Source organism: Heteronotia binoei, chromosome 6 (assembly GCF_032191835.1).
Source record: "Heteronotia binoei isolate CCM8104 ecotype False Entrance Well chromosome 6, APGP_CSIRO_Hbin_v1, whole genome shotgun sequence".
Classification (NCBI taxonomy): Eukaryota; Metazoa; Chordata; class Lepidosauria; order Squamata; family Gekkonidae; genus Heteronotia; species Heteronotia binoei.
Window position 1 is genome coordinate 20,659,590 of NC_083228.1, and position 18,140 is coordinate 20,677,729.

Sequence of the window (18,140 nt, forward strand, 5' to 3'; positions counted from 1 at the left end):
TGTGAGCGAGTTCACAGTTTTATAGCCTCCGGCTCACGTATTTTCATCTTAGCTCAGGAAAAATGGCCCCAGAGCAAGTGAATTTATGCAGCAGCTCACAACTTTAATGCCTGTAGCTCACAAAGTAGAACTTTTGCTCACAAGACTGCACAGCTTAGAGGGCACATTGAATATCACCACAGCATCATCACATCACAACATGGCTACCAGTTTTCACGCTGACCATAAAGAACACAGAAATTAGCACCATAGTGGCATCAGTGCCAGTCTAATGAGAATTATCTTTCGGTCTTCCTAAAGAGGGAGAGAACAGAACAGAATCTACACAACTCTGTGACACAAACAGTATCCGTACGTTATGTATGGTGAGTCTCTCAAACACCAGTGTTCATTGAAGCCTCCCCCCCCACACACCACACTTATTAGGAAACATGAATCTACAAAGTCTTGTCTCTTGGGTATGGTTCAGGTCTAACATCAAGCCAAGACTTGAAAGAGCACAGCTTGGACAAGCCATAGTTTGTCATTAACATTTGAAACATGCCACGGTTTGAAAATGGGCACCAAAGTATTTTGGAAGGGGCTTGCAAGCCACAGTCTGGACCCAATGCAACCTGGCATTACATCCAAGCCATCAAAATTTGCTCCATGAAACAGACACAGAGCTAGCTCAACAGAGGTCATACTTCCCCAACACATGAGCTGGTCACATTAAAGGAAACTGAGAAACCCATCTGCAGCTCTACACATGCAACTTAGCACATGCATACGTAAACTAGCCTTCTATCGCTATTATTTGCTGTTTATATTAGAAATGTATGGATAGGCATTTCTGAGTTTCTTTTTTGTAAGCAGCCACTGCAAGCTTTCACAAGTTTTTCAAGTTTTCATTACTGGTGTCCCCAGTTTGTGTGTTTCTTTTTATGGCACTTCTATACGTAATTTTTATACCATTTGCATGCAATTGATACAAGAAGGGTATTTAAAGTGTGCATAACTCTAGTAAGAAAAATATGCCACAATGCCCCCCAAATACTTGTGAGTTCAAGGGAGAGCCAAAAAAGTGACCAAGATTTTTTGAGCTGGGATTGCAGGGCTGCAAAATTCAGCCCTATCAGACACTTTTTAAGTTCTTGACAGCATTACCTCAGCGAAGCTCTGCAAGTGTTCAGTAGCATCTTTTGGTGAAATGAATGCGCTCTGATCTGTCCTGCAAAACGAAAATTTAAAATTAAAACTGGTCTGATTTCCAGCAAATATACATTATCAGCAAATTATAAACATATATTATTGCAACCATTTCTTTGGAGAAACATGTCTAGAGCTGCAATCACACACACTAAATAATGCACTTTCATTCCATTTTCAATGCACTTTCCAACTGTATTTTACTGTCTGAACTGGCAACATCCAGTTGGAAAGCACATTGCAAGTAGATTGAAAATGCATTTATTTAGTGTGGATGATCGTAGCCTAGAAGTACTTCCTAATACGGGGTGCCGAACTTATTTGTTATAAGGGCCAGATCTGACATAAATGAGACCTTGTCAGGCTGGGCCAGGTCAGGCCGGGCCATGTGTGTGCCTATTTAAGATTAGGTAGCAGAGACATAAACTTTTTAAAGGACACAGACAAACACGACTAAAAAAATTTTTTAAACAAACATAACATAAAACATACTTAAAACATTTGCACTTGTTGGTCTTAAAGGTGCTTTCTTTGCATTTCTCCCATGGGATCCAAGGAACTGGGCAAAAGAAGCTCTGGCTCTTTCCTTCCTTCCCCAGGGGACCAGGAGGAGCCTCAACAATGGAGAAAATTGAGGCTTTGCTCTGTAGCTCCTGTGCAATGGAGCAAGCTTTGCAAAGCAAGCTGAGATGAAGAAGGAAGCAAGAAAGAGGGAGAAGGAAGCAGACAAGAGCCAGTTGCTCAGGGGCCTGATAGGTTTTTTCCTTTAACACAGAGTATTTATAGCCCTGTTGCTAGGCCTGAACAACTTCTGATCAACTTAGAATACCACTAGTAGAAGAAGAAGATATTGGATTTATATCCCGCCCTTCACTCTGAATTTCAGAGTTTCAGAGCGGCACACTATTTTATCTTCCTCCCCCACAACAGACACTCTGTGAGGTGGGTGGGGCTGAGAGGGCTCTCACAGCAGCTGCCCTTTCAAGGACAACCTCTGCCAGAGCTATGGCTGACCCAGGGCCATTCCAGCAGCTGTAAGTGGAGGAGTGGGGAATCAAACCCGGTTCTCCCAGATAAGAGTCTCCCAGATAAGACTTAACCACTACACCAAACTGGCTCTCAGGCATGGTGGCCCACCATAATCTCAGCAAAATTCCTGTTGTCTCTGCCTCTCCAGGACAGCCAACAACAAGCAAAACAGAACTGGTAAGCCCCACTGGGTTGGCATATCTCAGGTCATGTCCACTTTAAGGAAGGAAGCAGACGCTTTAGCCCCAGTTTACATTTAAACAGAAGTGAAATTACCCATTTACCCGCCGGAGCGTACCTGGGTTGAAATTTGATGACCGTTTCCTGGTATCGGAAAGCTGCATTCTCTGAGTAGTCGTTAGCTGGTGTCCCCGTTTTCCTTTGACAGTCCGAGAGCCACGGTAACGCATTTCCCATCTCCTGCAAAGAATTTCGGAAAGAACAAACACAGTCAAGTAAACAGTGACCAGGCTGAGGTCAGCTTTCTATTTTGGGAAGAGGAAATTTCAGTGTGTAATCAAAGCCTATCGAGGGAGGAGAGGCCGGGGAGGGGAGGAGTTGGAGTCCTAGAGAGGCCGCAGAGCACTATCCCAATTTTTGGCAACCTGCAATACAACTCATTAAAGTAATACTGAAACTATTGTCATTCCTCACTGCCTCCAAATGGTCACTGCAGCAAATTTTGAGTAAGACAATACAGGGGAAACTTTATTAACTGGCATCCAGAAGGGTCACCAGTTAACCAAATGCACAGCAATGAGGGGACAACAGCAGGGCTTTTTTTGTAGCAAGAACTCCTTTGCATATGAGGCCACACACCCCTGATGTAGCCAATCCTCCAAGAGCTTACAGGGCACATAGTACAAGGCCTACCGTAAGCTCCAGGAGGATTGGCTACATCAGGGGTGTGTGGCCTAATATGCAAAGGAGTTGTTGCTACAAAAAAAAAGCCCTGACCAACAGCATGGGGCAAGTGATGCTCTGTATTTTTGGTGTTTGGGAGGGCAACAGTGGGAGGGCTTCTAATGTCCTGACCCCACTGGTAGACCTCCTGATGGCACTGGGTTTTTTTGTCTACTATGTGAGAGTGTTGGACTGGGTGGGTCATTGCCCTGATCCAACATGGCTTCTCTTATGTTTAGGGGAGGGACGGTGGCTCAGTGGTAGAGCATCTGCTTGGGAAGCAGAAGGTCCCAGGTTCAATCCCTGGCATCTCCAAAAAAGGGTCCAGGCAAATAGGTGTGAAAAAGCCTCAGCTTGAGACCTGGAGAGCCGCTGCCAGTCTGAGAAGACAATACCGACTTTGATGGACCAGAGGTCTGATTCAGTATAAGGCAGCTTCATATGTTCATGTTCATCAGGCAGGCAGTGTCCATGCCCAAGACACAGCCAAGCCCTTTTCACTGGCATCCACTAGGCCCTGCTGCCCTCTCACCACCACTGGGCCAGGAGAGCCATGGGTAGGCAATTAACTCTGCTAGGCCACGAGTAGGCACCTTATGACTGACTAAACCTCAGGAAAGGTCGTGAGCATGATAGTTAATACAGCATGTACTGCATTTCCAAAACGATGCCACATCTATACCATGTTCCAATCGTCTGTCTTCTGGGAGCCCTTTCCACTGACTCAGGTCCTGGTCACACATAAGCACCCACAAGGTGGTAATGTGGCAACACTGGGCTGCGGTAAAAGGACAGATGGCCTCACTTCACACTGCAGCAGAGGGATTACTTTTTTTCCAACCAATCCCCTCCCTTAATTATTCTCTGTATAAGAGGACCATATAAGGACTGCGCTCAAATGCTGCCCTGTTAATTGTTATTTGCAGTGGGTTTTTACATGGGAGGGGTATTAAACATGCGACTCTCCCTACACCATCAGAATCTGTAGGAGTCATCCTACCATTTTAAGGTTCTATCACCTCAGTCTGCTGTGTGTGGAGCAGGCCTCAAAGACCTAGAAACTCTCACTCATCTGCCGCAGGGTCCAGACATTTTGTAGGCTGCCAACGTTGTAGATCGATTGCTGTGCTATACATGATGCTGACTAAAACGTCTTGAGTGTTTAGGGGCCTTTAAAAAGCAGTTGCTGAGAGACCCTCAGTATGAGCCGGTGCTGTGGGACCCATCCATTCACAATGACAAATACTCCTAAGCTTGTTTTTCCATGAGGGCCCAAATACATGCCCTCAGAACAGTGGAAGCACAGATGAGAAAAGAGTCCACACACCAAAATGCTACTCTGCTTGCTGTTGCCACTGTCATCAACCCCTTCCCACCCACCCCCCTCGCATCACATCTCCACAAAACAGCAGGCACACTGTCTGGAACTGCTCCACGGCCCTAAACACATACCCACTTTCCCTACCAACTTGTATTGTAAAACTAGAGCACACCTCATCCGGGAAAGGGAGGCAAAGTCCTCTAAGGAGTCAGGGGTCACACGGCAACAAGTTGCCCCAATAGTACTTTGGAAGAGTAGCTAAACTCCACTCTCCCTCCCCTTAGCAGGGACATGGACATTCTCCCACCCATAGCTACTCCCAAGAGCCTGTTTTAAATTGGGGAAACATTGGTCTACTTTTTCTCTAACTAAAGAGAAAAACCTTGGGAATGTCACGAGTCACATTTGGAATGAGCAGCACATAAAAGCAGACATTTCCCTTGAATTCTGGGGGCTTTCTGTTTATCCTCCTTGGATAAAACCCCCGCACAGGAGCAACGGCACAGAATTCCACACTACCAGAAACATAGTGGCCTTTAAGACACTCGCAAGCAGCGGAAAAGCCCAGCAGAAACTCATTTGCATATTAGGCCATACCCCCCCACACACCATGCCAGCTGGAACTGTGTTCCTGTGTGTTCCTACTCAAAAAAAGCCCCGCCCACAAGACTCTTCCACTTCAACAAATGGGCACGGTGAGTCTTTTTAGAATACAGTGTGTGGTTAGTTTCACCAACAAGTTTTACTTATATCTTTATCTGTAAACTAGCCCAACGGGGATATATATTTAAGTGTCTGAGGTGTTGCCACGTAAGGAGTTTGTTCTTTCTGCTGTCACAAAGCCAACGCAGCCACCCTTTCTGGAACTAATCAATGTCATTTTTATTTCTTTAACCTCCTCAACTATAATAAATGTTTAGAAATCAGACAGATTTCGTTATTTGCAGGATCCCTGACCACTTCTGCCATAAACTTTCTTATTTCGCTGGCATCGATGGGTGAAAGCTCAGCTGTGCTAGCGTGCCATCACACAAGGGCTGCTGTTCAGAAAGTCGGAATAAATGAATAAAATGTGAAATAAGAACTGGAACTGCAGAAAAATTGGAATTATCGGAAAGCCGCCCCCAAAAAACAATAGCACAACGCAAAGCAGTTGCACAGTAAGGAAGCTTTGAAGTTCTTCCCAAAGTTGAGAGGAAGGGTGAGGACTGGGGGTTGGGAGCTTCCCTTTGGAAGGTTCCCCAACACCTCCCTATATAGTATAGTGCACAGAAACTGGTTGTACGAAATCTTGTGGAAATGTAAGTGGGATGCTGTAAGTTTTGACTTAAGGAGCCCCGTGGCGCAGAGTGGTAAAGCTGTGGTACTGCAGTCAAACTCTTTACTCATGACTTGAGTTGGATCCCAGCAGAAGCTGGGTTCAGGTAGCCGGATCAAGGTTGACTCAGCCTTCCATCCTTCCGAGGATGGATGGAAGGCTGCAAATAACAATTAACAGGGCAGCATTTGAGCGCAGTCCTTATATGGTCCTCTTATACAGAAAATAAGTACCCAGCTTGCTGGGGGGCGGGGGAGTGTAGATGACTGGGGAAGGCAACGGCAAACCACCCCGTAAAAAGTCTGCTGGGAAACGTCGTGATGCGACATCACCCCAGAGTCGGAAATGACTGGTACTTGCACAGGGGACTACCTTTACCTTTTTAAGTTTGACTTAGCCCAAACGGGTACTGTGGCTCTTTTACATGTGTTTCTGCTTGCGTAAGAGCTGCAGCACAAAATCTGTGCTGGATCTAAGCCCCTGACCGCATTCAGAACGAATGATCTCGTGTCGTATCTACAGAATTCTCAAAATCTTTGCACAGAAAAAATTCCCAATTCATCTGTGAAGCCAAATGCCATGCCCTTGAAACAGAGAGGCCAGCACTGGCTTCTCTCCTGACCAATAAGGGATGTTTTTACTCGTTGAGTTGAAAGTCTTAATCAATTGTGATTAAGCCACGAGATCATTTGGTTAATGTGCAGATTCCAGATCAGCCAGGAGTTCCATACAGGGGATGCATGAAAGACAGCTGGGATGCATGGAAGCTGATGTGCCTGAACATACAGGGGATTCATGGAAGTTGATGAGCTTGAACAATAAACCCCAGTTTCACAAACTAGCCATTGTTTAAATCATCACTGTGCATCACATCTGAATCAAATGGAAGAGTTCTTGGTATAACACAGTCCCATGTGAGAAGGCCACAAGAGGCTACTGACTGGCTTATCCAACTAGCCCATCCCTGTCTAACTTCTCTACCACAACAAAATCCACCATACCATTCTAGGAAGGAGTACTTGCATAGCACCTTCAGTGGTGACTACTGCAAAAAGCCAGGGAAGTATAGCGAAAAAGATTCTTTTGTTATGGTGGGCAGCTGCTGCCAAAGCAACATTTTTAGACATCTGCATAGCCAATCCAATCTCCATTGGCCAACTGCCCCATCAGGCCCTGCCCACGTTCTAAAAACACTTGGGGGGGGCACCAGGGAGGTTTTGATGGTCACCATAGTACCCTTGGGGACCACTGAGTTACAGTGGTAGACTAGGATCTGGGTTTGAATCCTTCCTCTTGCCATGGAACCTCAGCAAGCGGCCTTGGACCAGTCACACACTCTCAGCCTAATCTACCTCGCTGGGTTGTTGTAAGGATGAAATGGAGGAGAGGAGAATGATGTAAGCTGCTCTGGGGGTCTAAATGAAAAGGGGGGGGGTCTAAATGAAGTGCATAAAAAAGTACAAGGAAAAGGGAAAGGTCTCAGTATTGCTCTACCATGGCTCATTGAAACTGGGGGTTTCTTAGTTAAATCCAGGGCTTCTGTTGTAGCAGGAACTCCTTTGCATATTAGGCCACACCCTCCTGATGTAGCCAATCCTCCTGCAGCTTACAGTAGACCCTGTACTAAGAGCCTTGTAAGCTCTAGGAGAATTGGCTACATCAGGGGTGTGGGGACTAATATACAAAGAAGCTCCTGCTACAAAAAAAGCCCTGGTAAAATCTCACGTGCACTCACATAGAGGATTACAGCCTCAAAAAAATGTGCCACTGCTACAGATATACGCATTCCCAAGAAACACCGTGCTCAAATTACTGTCCTCTCTGCATGGACAGATTCTACTTTTCATCTTACAGACCACTAGCCGCTGTAATGATATTGTGACAAAACTCATTAGTCTCCTAAGTCGATCCACCCTGAAATATGCAGCCGTGTTATCACCAGCACTTGTCTCCGCAGTCAGATGTTTTTCCACACAGCTGCTTTGCGCATAGGTGGGGTTTCTTTTAACATAAAATGAAATTTTTGCTTAAGAAACAGATCGGGGGGGGGGGGGAGGTAACATATAACAATTACGCAACAAACACTAATCATCTTCCCTTCCCTATGCCAGTGCTCTCTGTAAAGCAAAATTAGATACCCAATGGGCTGCTTACAGATGGGCAGTTTAAGGTGACCCAGAGACACCTTAGAAATCAACTACAATAGGGGTGTCAAACTCATTTGTTATGAGGGCCGAATCTGATATAAAGGAGACCTTGTCGGGCCGGACCATGTCAGGTCAGGCCATGTGTGCACCTATTTAAGATTAAATAGCAGAGATATAAACTTTATAAAGGACACAGAAAAACACAATTTTTTTAAAAAAAAACTTAAAAACGTTAGCACTCATTGGTCTTAAAGGTTCTTTCTTTGTATTTCTCCCATGGGATTCAGGGAATGGGGCAAAGGAAGCTCTGGCTCTTTCCTTCCTTCCCCAGGGGACCATGATGGGGAGGAGCCACAGCCAATAGAAAGAAGAGAGACTTGACTCAGTAGCTCTATTGTGCCATTGAGAGAGCCTGGAAAAGCAAGCTTTGCCCTCCACCCCAAGGGAGGATGCTCAGCCAATGGAGAAAATAGAAGTTTTGCTCTGTAACTCCTGTGCAATTGAGCAAGCCTGGCAAAATGAGCTGTGATACAGAAAGAAGCAAGAAGAAGAATTGCAGATTTATACCCCGCCCTTCTCTCTGAATCAGAGACTCAGAGCGGCTTACAATCTCCTATATCTTCTCCCCCAAAAACAGACACCCTGTGAGGTGGGTGGGGCTGAGAGGGCTCTCACAGCAGCTGCCCTTTCAAGGACAACTCCTGTGAGAGCTATGGCTAACCTAAGGCCATTCCAGCAGCTGCAAGTGGAGGAATCAAAGGAAGCTCTGGCTCGTTCCTTCCTTCCCCAGGAACGGGGGAGGAGCCTCAGCCAATAGAAGGAAGAGAGACTTGGCTCAGTAGCTCTACTGTGCGATTGAGAGGGAGAATGAAGCAGATGACAGCCAGTTGCTCGGGGGCTTGATAGGAGCCCTCCAGGGGCCTGATTCAGGCCCCAGGCTGCATGTTTGACACCCCTGAACTAGAAAAACTCGGCCAAACGCACACATCTGCTGCTCGCCCCCGTCCCGTACTCACCCCATCCTCCGACATCCTCAGAGCGGTTCAAAAAGCTACCACTTTAGAAGTGGTAGCCAACTTCTGAGCCGCATGCCAGTAACCACTTTGGCATCTGGACGCAGAAGCACACAAAGAGGTGGATTGGTGTTGTGAACCCACCAATCTGCTCTAGGCACTCACCGGTATTTTTTAAAAAAAATTGCCCAGAATGCATAAGCGTATATGCGCATGACCCCTAAAATGTATGGGGAAAAAGAAACCCAAACTGCACCAAGGTAATGGCACGCTACAGCCGTATAAGCGTGCCAAGGCGGCCCGCGGGTGGGATGGGGACGCCTTGCACTGAAGCGTGTGGACAGTTTAAAACACTTCTTTTTGAGCCTGGCTGATTTGGGCCACCTCCCATGCACCCCAAACTGCCCGTCCGTAAGCAGTCAATGTAGCAACTTTGTTCAATTTTAGCACTCTCATTATAATATTGTGGGTTCAATGCAATGAAGAGGGGAGGTGGTAGTGATCATAGCTCTTTATTAGGTATAGCACAGTATAGGGCTGCACTCAAAGACTGAAGAAATGGGTCAAAGAGGCCAACTATATACAACTCAGGGTTCCCACGCAAGCACGTTATTGGGTCATTCAAACCAGCCGGGGGCCCGTGATTGGAGCAGCCCATTGTTCCCAGTCCTCAAGCTCCATTCTAATGGCTCCAACGAGCCAGGCAGGAACACCCATATAAGTCTTCACTTAAGTCCTCACACACACAACACTCACGCATATTTGAATGAATGCAATTAGATTGTGCGTTTTCTAAGGACTCACTTTGCTGGCACTCGTCCTACAGAAAGAAAGAAAAATAGCCACCTTCCAAACTTAACTCATGCTCACTGCCAGAGTTTAGCTGTACTCGTGGTTACTTAAGAGCATACAGCCACTCAGACACAATATTACGTTCGGTGCTTTTCCAGCTCTGATCGCCTGCTGCTCAGGCAATAAATGACATAAATCAGATCAGCTATTTCCGAAGGACAAAGAGCAGCTCCATCGCCTCTGCATCCCAGGTGCACGGTAAGAGGTTGGAAGTCCAGTACATATCCTGTTATGTGCTTTAAGCTTACAGCAGACGGCGGTCCAAAAGGTTTGATTCACAGAGCTGGAACCGTGCATATGTAAACAAGCGACAGCAATCCGCATGAAACATTTATTAGAACATTTCATAAATATGCTCCAGCCCCTTATGGTACAAAACACCAAAGCCACCGCCTTGCAAGTTTCCCCTTATGTTTGGATCTAAAGAATGCACAGGTGAACACTCCCAAATGTGCTCGATCAATAAAACAGGAGCTTTAAAACTTTATTCCAGCATGCAATTTTGCAAAACAGGGTTCACTTCATCAGATATGTTATGTTCTCCTCATCCCTTTGGCAGAATCAGTCATACACAGCTGGGAGCCCAGGACAGGAGACCATAAAGCAAGGATGTCAAACATGTGGCCCGGGGGCCAAAGCAGGTCCCCGGAGGGCTTCTATCAGAACCTTAAGCAACTGCCTCTTCTGCCTCTCAGCTTGCTTTACAAGGCTTGCTCAATCATACAGGAGCTACAGAACAAAACCTCAATTTTCTCCATTGGCTGAGGCTCCTCCCCCTTCTAGTCCCCTGGGGAGGGAGAGAAAGAGCCAGAGCTTCCTTTGCCCAGTTCCCTGGATCCCATGGGAGAAATGCAAAGAAAGCACCTTTACGACCAACGAGTGCTAATGTTTTAAGCATGTTTTAAAGTTTTCTTTTAAAAAAATCTATAGTCTTGTTTGTCTGTGTCCTTTTAAAAGTTTATATCTCTGCTAGCTAATCTTAAATAGGTACACACATGGTCTGGCCCAACTCAGCCCAGCCCGGCAAGGTCTCGTTTATGTCAGTTCCGTCCCTCATAACAAATGATTTTGACACCCTTGCAATAAAGTGACTAAAAAGAGCTGGTTGCAGAAGATCCATTTTCCATGCTACGGCCAGACAAAGAAGAACGGATTGTCTTTGGCCAGCTGCTTCGAGGTGCTTGCCGGGGCACCTCCTCAGCACAATATTATATGCTGCTGCATATAAACACTTCTGCCAGAGGGAGGAGTCCCTCACGCTTTTGATGAGTTGAGCACTGCCTCGTGGATGCTTACGCCAGAGGAGAGCAAGACAGGTTGTCAGCATAGCAGCAGAAAAGGGCAAGAGTCCAGCCACACCTTAAAGACTGACGACAATATATGGCAGGGCAGGAAGAAGTGGGCAGTGACTTACAAAAGCTCCTGACCTGCCACACATCTTCATTAGCCTTTAAGCTGCAAATGGACTCTTGCTCTTGTTCATTATGTCTAAGTAAATTTATTTAGTTAGTTAGTTGAATTTATGGGCTCAAGGTGGGTAACATCAGACTTTAAAGCATTAAAAACCAGGTATTACAACAGCGGTTAAGAACAATAAAAGCAATAAAACAATTCCAAAGATGGCAAAATATTTACTCAATAAACTTAACAGCTGGATAGGTGGTCAACAGGAGTCACAGCGAGTAATAATACCAATGCTCCACATGGGCAGATGTTATTGGGATAGTCAGGGCTTTTTTTTTTTTTAGCAGGAAAGCACAGGAATGCAGTTCCGGCTGGTCAGGGGGTGTGGCCTAATATGCAAATGAGTTCCTGCTGGGGGGTTTTCTGCACAAAAAGCCCTGCACAAAACAATGATGATGTCGGGGGCATGGTCTAATATGCAAATGAGTTCCTGCTAGGTTCTGTCTACAAAAAAAGCCCTGGGGATAGTCTTTTAATTTTTGTAGTAGCCTTTCAAACTGTCAGTGGACTCCTGACAGGTGCCATCAGGAGGTCCATCAGTGGGGCCAGGACACCAGAAGCCCTCCCACTGCGTCCCCCGAGCACCAAGAGCATCACTGCCCCAGACAAAGAGTTCCATCAATACCCTATGGCTAACATCCACTGATGGACCTTTGCTCCATTTGTTTATCCAATCCCCTCTTGAAGCTGAAGGGAAAAAGCACAACCCTTCATAAAACCTATAAAAAGTCAAATAGAATTTCTAATTCAGTAAAAAAAAAATCTCATTATAAACATCAAAAATGCAAAAAATGCAAAAAAAACCAAACAACCTTTTACAATAAGCCTTAAGATGAGGGAGGTTATAACATCAGATTGCAATTTCCTCAATTTTGTGACTCCTAGGTGGTTAAAAACACAACTTTAATGTGAGGTTTTAGAAAGTTCAGAATGTTTTGCTATCTTTCTCCTCCTCCCAAAATCTGACTTGGAACAAAAGACATTATTTCAAAGAGAAATTCTTAGGCGCAAGAGCTTTGAATCATCTGCCATTTATTTTCTTTACACTTCATCCTGGTGATAAAATTGTCCCCTCTTTAGGAAAAAAAAAAATCTGTTTGCTCTACTTTTTAAACCAGTGAGCTTAATGCCATTTTAGAAGTACATCTCCGTGCCAATTAAGGATCTAAGAGTGAATCATTTCATAATCCATACTCATGATTATTCATATGAAACATGAGCAACAGAAGAAATAAGCGGGCAAAACAATCTGGTTTCCAAAACCTCAATTCTAACCATCAAGTAACATATCCAGAAGAGAACCCTCTTTGTAGGCAGAGGTACTAGAATGAACGTTATTGACAGGGGCCAATTCATAACACTGCCACTAAAAACGGAAACTCCATCAGCACAGCAACACGTGTGGACAGACTGCAACTGTCAATGAAGGCAATTCCTACAACAGATCTTTTGAGCTGGTTCTGAGCAAGGTCACAAAATGGTGTGTTCCCACACACACTAAAGGCTGCATCCCACTGATCCGTCCCACTGGTGGTGACACTCCTCTCCAAAATAAGAACCCTACATGTCAGAGAAAACGGACCACACTGGAGGAAGGCACCGGCATTAGCAGAACAGTTTCATGAGATCCAACCCAACAACCATGTTCAGTTTCCAAAGAGTTCAGGGAATACAACAACAACATACTGGACTCAGAGATATTCCAATAAGCTGTGGGCTCATCCAGCCCTGCTCCTTTCGTTTTCACAGTAACTTTAGAGAGCTTAATAAATGACCACCGCCATCTTCTTTTTACCCACTCTGACCTGGAACAAGAGAACAAGCAGACTGTCTTCTCTTTATGTTGTCAAAGCCTTTCACAGCCGGAGTTCATTAGTTGTTGTAGATTTTCCATGTTGTATGGTCGTGGTCTTGGCATAATAGTATCTGACATTTCACCAGCAGCTGTGAGTAGCATTCTCAGAGGTATAACACAGAAAGATAGAGTCTTGTGTGATAACTCTTTCTGTGTTATACCTCTGAGGATGCCGGTCACAGCTGCCGGCGAAACATCAGGTACTACTATGCCAAGACAATGGCCACAGAGCCTGGAAAATCTAATTAAAGTCTTCTCTTTAGTCAGATTATTTTTTATAGAACTAGGGTCTCACCTGAGCTGAAATAGCTCAATCTCCAACCGATGCCAGGTCCTCACATTTCAAAAGCCCACCATTAGGCAGCCTGGCAGACCTGCCCTCTTGTGTACATAGCTCTTATCTCACCGTGAGGCGAGAGGTGAGGAAGGCAGCCGCAGGTGTTCCAGGAAATGCAGGTTTTCAAAAAAACATCAGTCTATCCCTCTGCCCTTTTGTAATGAAAGACAGTAAATACTTAAGCATCAACAGTACTCTGATTTTAATCAGAAAGAACAAATAGACAGAGGATGGAAAAGTTCATGTGACGCAAAAACCCAACTACAGCTGTTACAAGAGATAAAGTTACAGTACAGTTTGATGACCAGGACCAAGCAGAGATGACGGACCGCATAGGCCACACCAGAGGGGCCATTTGGCTGACGTACAGCTAGCAACTAAGACAACGCCAAGCTTAGGATCACCCAATTTATGCATGGGAAGGTGGAAAGTCTAGTAACTGAGCAAATCAAGCCTGAATTCTCCCTAGAAGCTAAAATGACTAAATTGAGGCTATCGGACTTTGGATACTTCATGAGAAGACAGGACTCAATGGAAAAAGACAATAATGATACAAAACGTTGAAGGCGGCATGCAAAGAGGAAGACCCAGCATGAGAACATAAGAACATAAGAGAAGCCATGTTGGATCAGGTCAATGGCCCATCCAGTCCAACACTCTGTGTCACACATAAGAACATAAGAGAAGCCATGTTGGATCAGGTCAATGGCCCATCCAGTCCAACACTCTGTGTCACATAAGAACATAAGAGAAGCCATGTTGGATAAGGTCAATGGCCCATCCAGTCCAACACTCTGTGTCACATAAGAACATAAGAGAAGCCATGTTGGATCAGGTCAATAGCCCATCCAGTCCAACACTCTGTGTCACATAAGAACATAAGAGAAGCCATGTTGGATCAGGTCAATGGCCCATCCAGTCCAACACTCTGTGTCACACAGTGGCTAAATAAACCCAAGTGCCATCAGGAGGTCCACCAGTGGGGCCAGGACACTAGAAGCCCTCCCACTGTGCCCCCCCCCCCATCCAAAGCATCAAGAATACAGAGCATCACAGCCCCAGACAGAGAGTTCCAACGATAAGCTGGGGCTAATAGCCACTGCTGGACCTTGCTCCATATGTTTATCCAATCCCCTCTTGAAGCTGTCTATGCTTGTAGCCGCCACCACCTCCTGTGGCAGCGAATCCCATGTGTTAATCACCCTTTGGGTGTAGAAGTGCTTCCTTTTATCCTTTCTAACCTGACTGCTCAGCAATTTCATTGAAGGTCCATGAGTTCTCGTATTGTAAGAAAGGGAAAAAGGACTTCTTTCTCTACCTTCTCTATCCCATGCATAATTGATTGATTCCATCGAGGAAGCCACAGCCCTTAGCTTGCAAAAACTGAGTGAGGGTGTTCATGACAGGATGTTCTGAAGGTCATTCATTCACAGGGTACCCACAAGTCAGAAGCATCTTGACAGCACATAACTGACAGCAAAGTAAAACAATTCGTCATCTGGGGAGGCGACAGTGGAATTGTGTGTACACCATGAAAACTAAAAACTCTTTCAAAACACTTTCACCTTGCATAAAAAACCTAATTGTCCACTCTCAGTTGTAAATACATGCTTCCAAATGCATATTTGTAAATATGTAAATACATATTTTCCAAATGGCTTCAAGCTGCTTGTTCCTGAGTAACACTAAGCATACCCAGGAGGGTGGGAGGGAGCTGTTTCCACATCCAAATAATAAAAACTATCTTATGCCAGCCTCCAGAGGGGAAAAGCAAGTGGCAACACAGTAAAGAACAGTAGGGAAAACAATAAAATGCGTACGAGAAATAAATATATTCCAAACTTTTATAGACTCTGTCAATTTCTAAAACACTTTAGAGATACCAAATCACACAGTAAAAAAACAGTTTCTTTCATGTTATACCTGAATATACCTTTTATGTTATACCTGTAGGGTTCCACTACAGAGCAGAAGCAGTCTTTTTGTACATACAGGCCCGTTCACGAGTCTTTACACTGTTCCAAACGCTCTGTAAAGTGTAAAGACTTGTTGTGAATGGGACTGTATGTACAAAAGGACTGCTTCTTCTCTGTAGTGGAACTCTCCCCCATGAAAGAAACTGTTTTTTCTGTGTGATTTGGTATCTCTAAAGTGTTTAAGAAATTGACACAGAGTTTATAAAACTTTGAAATATATTTATTTCTTGTACACAGTTTATTGTTTTCCCGACAGCCTCCAGCTGGGGCCTAGAAATCCCCTGGAATTACAGCTCATCTGCAGTCTACAGAGATCAGTTCCCCTGGAGGGAATAGATGCTTTGGGGGGCGGGCTCTGTGGTATTGTCCCCCAATGAGGTCCCTGACCTCCGCAGGTTCCATCCCCAAATCTCCAGGGGTTTCCCAACCTGGAGTTGGCAACCCTACCCCCCTATCCCCCCCACTGGAGACCATGGCAACCCTCAGTTTTGATTATTTCTATTTTCAGCTCTCTCTCTCTTTTCTTTCTAGCTTTCCCAACTAGGAAAAACTACGATATTAGACTTCTGTTGGTGTAACTCGGTCTCAAACAGCCTCATCTTTTAACAGTTTTAATTTTTCTAAGAAGTCCTGTATGTTAACTAGGCCGTTCTTGGACCCTTTGTTGGTGACACTGAAAATTCAAATTTTTCAAGGAGATATACCTTTTCAGGGGAACCAAAAGACTGGGGTTTTTCATTTAAGTCAGTTACTGGGCATCCCCAGAGTCAGGCTTCGGATTCAGCAGGTGCTCACAGGAGCACAACTCCTGAACTTTTCTGAGGGCTCCCCCTCCCTCCCTACCTTGTCCATTGAATAGTAGGTGCAGCTGAATAACAATCCCTGGATGAGCTCCACCACCTATTTTTCTACAAAACGACCCCTGCCCAGAGTCATGGGCTGACTGGGTAAAAGTGGATGTCCTGCCGACTTCTCCCTTCATCAGAGGGTTTGTGTATTTTTTCATTCAAATGAATTCTAGTTATATTAAATATACCACAGTTTTTTCCTAACTGGGAAAATAATTTTGAAAAGGGTTGGGAAAAGAAAGCATCAAAGCGGGGGGTGGGGGAGGGAGGGAGGGAGGAGAGAAAGCACCTTGAGGACACAGCAATCTGCCATTTCATCTCTAACACTGACTATATAACTATTGCTTGAAATTTTAAAAAGGCAAGTATACCATCACATTTAATAAATATAGCTAATAGAACAATTTGCTGTGCTCACCAGGTTATGCATAATGCATTTTACGTTCTTAAAATAGCCTCTTGTTTGGATATGGAGAGTGCGTGTGTATTTCAATTATTTCCGCCTTTCCCAAGATGGAGGTGGGGTGGAAGGGAAGAAGCTTTAAAATGTCCGCCATTTTCATCTTCAGCTTCATCTTGCTCTACTTCCAGGTTCTACCATAAATCACCACCAAGATATCTGGAACGTTCAAGCCACTGTCCTTTCCAAATATACTGCCCCGTGGCGCAGAGTCGTAAAGCTGCAGTACTGCAGTCCTAAACTCTGCTCACGAACTGAGTTCAATCCCGGCAGGAAGCTGGGTTCAGGTAGCCAGCTCGAGGTTGACTCAGCCTCCCATCCTTCTGAGGTCGTTAAAATGAGTACTCAGCTTGCTGGGGGGAAAGTGTAGACGACTGGGGAAGGCAATGGCAAACCACCCCGTAAAAAGTCTGCCGGGAAAACATTGTGAAAGCAACGTCACCCCAGAGTCAAAAACGACTAGTGCTTGCACAGGGAACCTTTCCTTTACCTTTTTTTTTACTAATACAAAATCATGTTGCTTTGAATTAACATTCTAAAACACATGTGTGCGTGCACAAAAAACACCCCATTCTAGATCCATCTACTCCAAACGCATAATATCTAAAGCAGGGGTATCGAACGCAATTGTTAGGAGGGACAGATCTGACAAATAAGACCTTGCTGGGCTGGGCCATGTGTGTCATACAATGTAATACCAGGTAGCAAAGACATAAACCTTATAAAGGACACAGACAAACACAAGGATTTTTTTTAAAACCCTTAAAATAAAGCATGCTTAAAGCATTACCACTTCTTGGTCTTAAACCTTAGGGACCCCTGCCATAAAGAGATGCATATAAAAATAACTTTTCCACGTTGTGCTGCTGTCAGAGCTGGCCGTAGACCGCCTGGCACCCTAGCCAAGGCTAACTTCTGTAGCCTCCCCCCTTGCACTGAGAATGTCACTGAGTCACACGATAAAGGTAAAAAGGTAGTCCCCTGTGCAAGCACCAGTCATTTCCGATTCTGGGTTGACATCGTATCACAACGTTTTCCCGGCAGACTTTTTTACGGGGTGGTTTGCCTTTGCCTTCCCCAGTCATCTACACTTTCCCCCCAGCAAGCTGGGTACTCGTTTTACCGGCCTCAGAAGGATGGAAGGCTGAGTCAACCTTGAGCCGGCTACCTGAACCCAGCTTCTGCCGGGATTGAACTTAGGTCGTGAGCAGAGCTTGGACAGCAATACTGCAGCTTTACCACTCTGCGCCACGGGGCTCTTACTGATAATGTCACTGAGTCACATGGGGGGTGCCCAATTCTATGCCCTCAGAAGGCTGGCGCCCTAGGCAATCACCTAATTTGCCTAGTGGCAGGGCCTGCCCTGGCTGCTGTTCTGAAAATGGCAGCTTCCCATCTGAAACTGGAAGAGCTAGATTGTGGCTATAAA

General features: G+C 45.2%; 1 protein-coding gene across 6 annotated transcripts in view; it reads right to left on the reverse strand.

Moving 5' to 3' along the window:
- Window positions 1–18,140, reverse strand: part of FAM13C (family with sequence similarity 13 member C) — a 122,927-nt gene that overhangs the window by 76,527 nt on the left and 28,260 nt on the right. For all 6 annotated transcript variants that reach the window (XM_060241090.1, XM_060241089.1, XM_060241088.1 and 3 more), the window contains exons 4-5: window positions 2,516–2,637; window positions 1,147–1,210 (exon numbers count right to left, since the gene is read on the reverse strand). In XM_060241090.1, coding sequence (XP_060097073.1) covers window positions 1,147–1,210; window positions 2,516–2,637 — 186 coding nt within the window. The remainder of the gene's footprint in view (window positions 1–1,146; window positions 1,211–2,515; window positions 2,638–18,140) is intronic.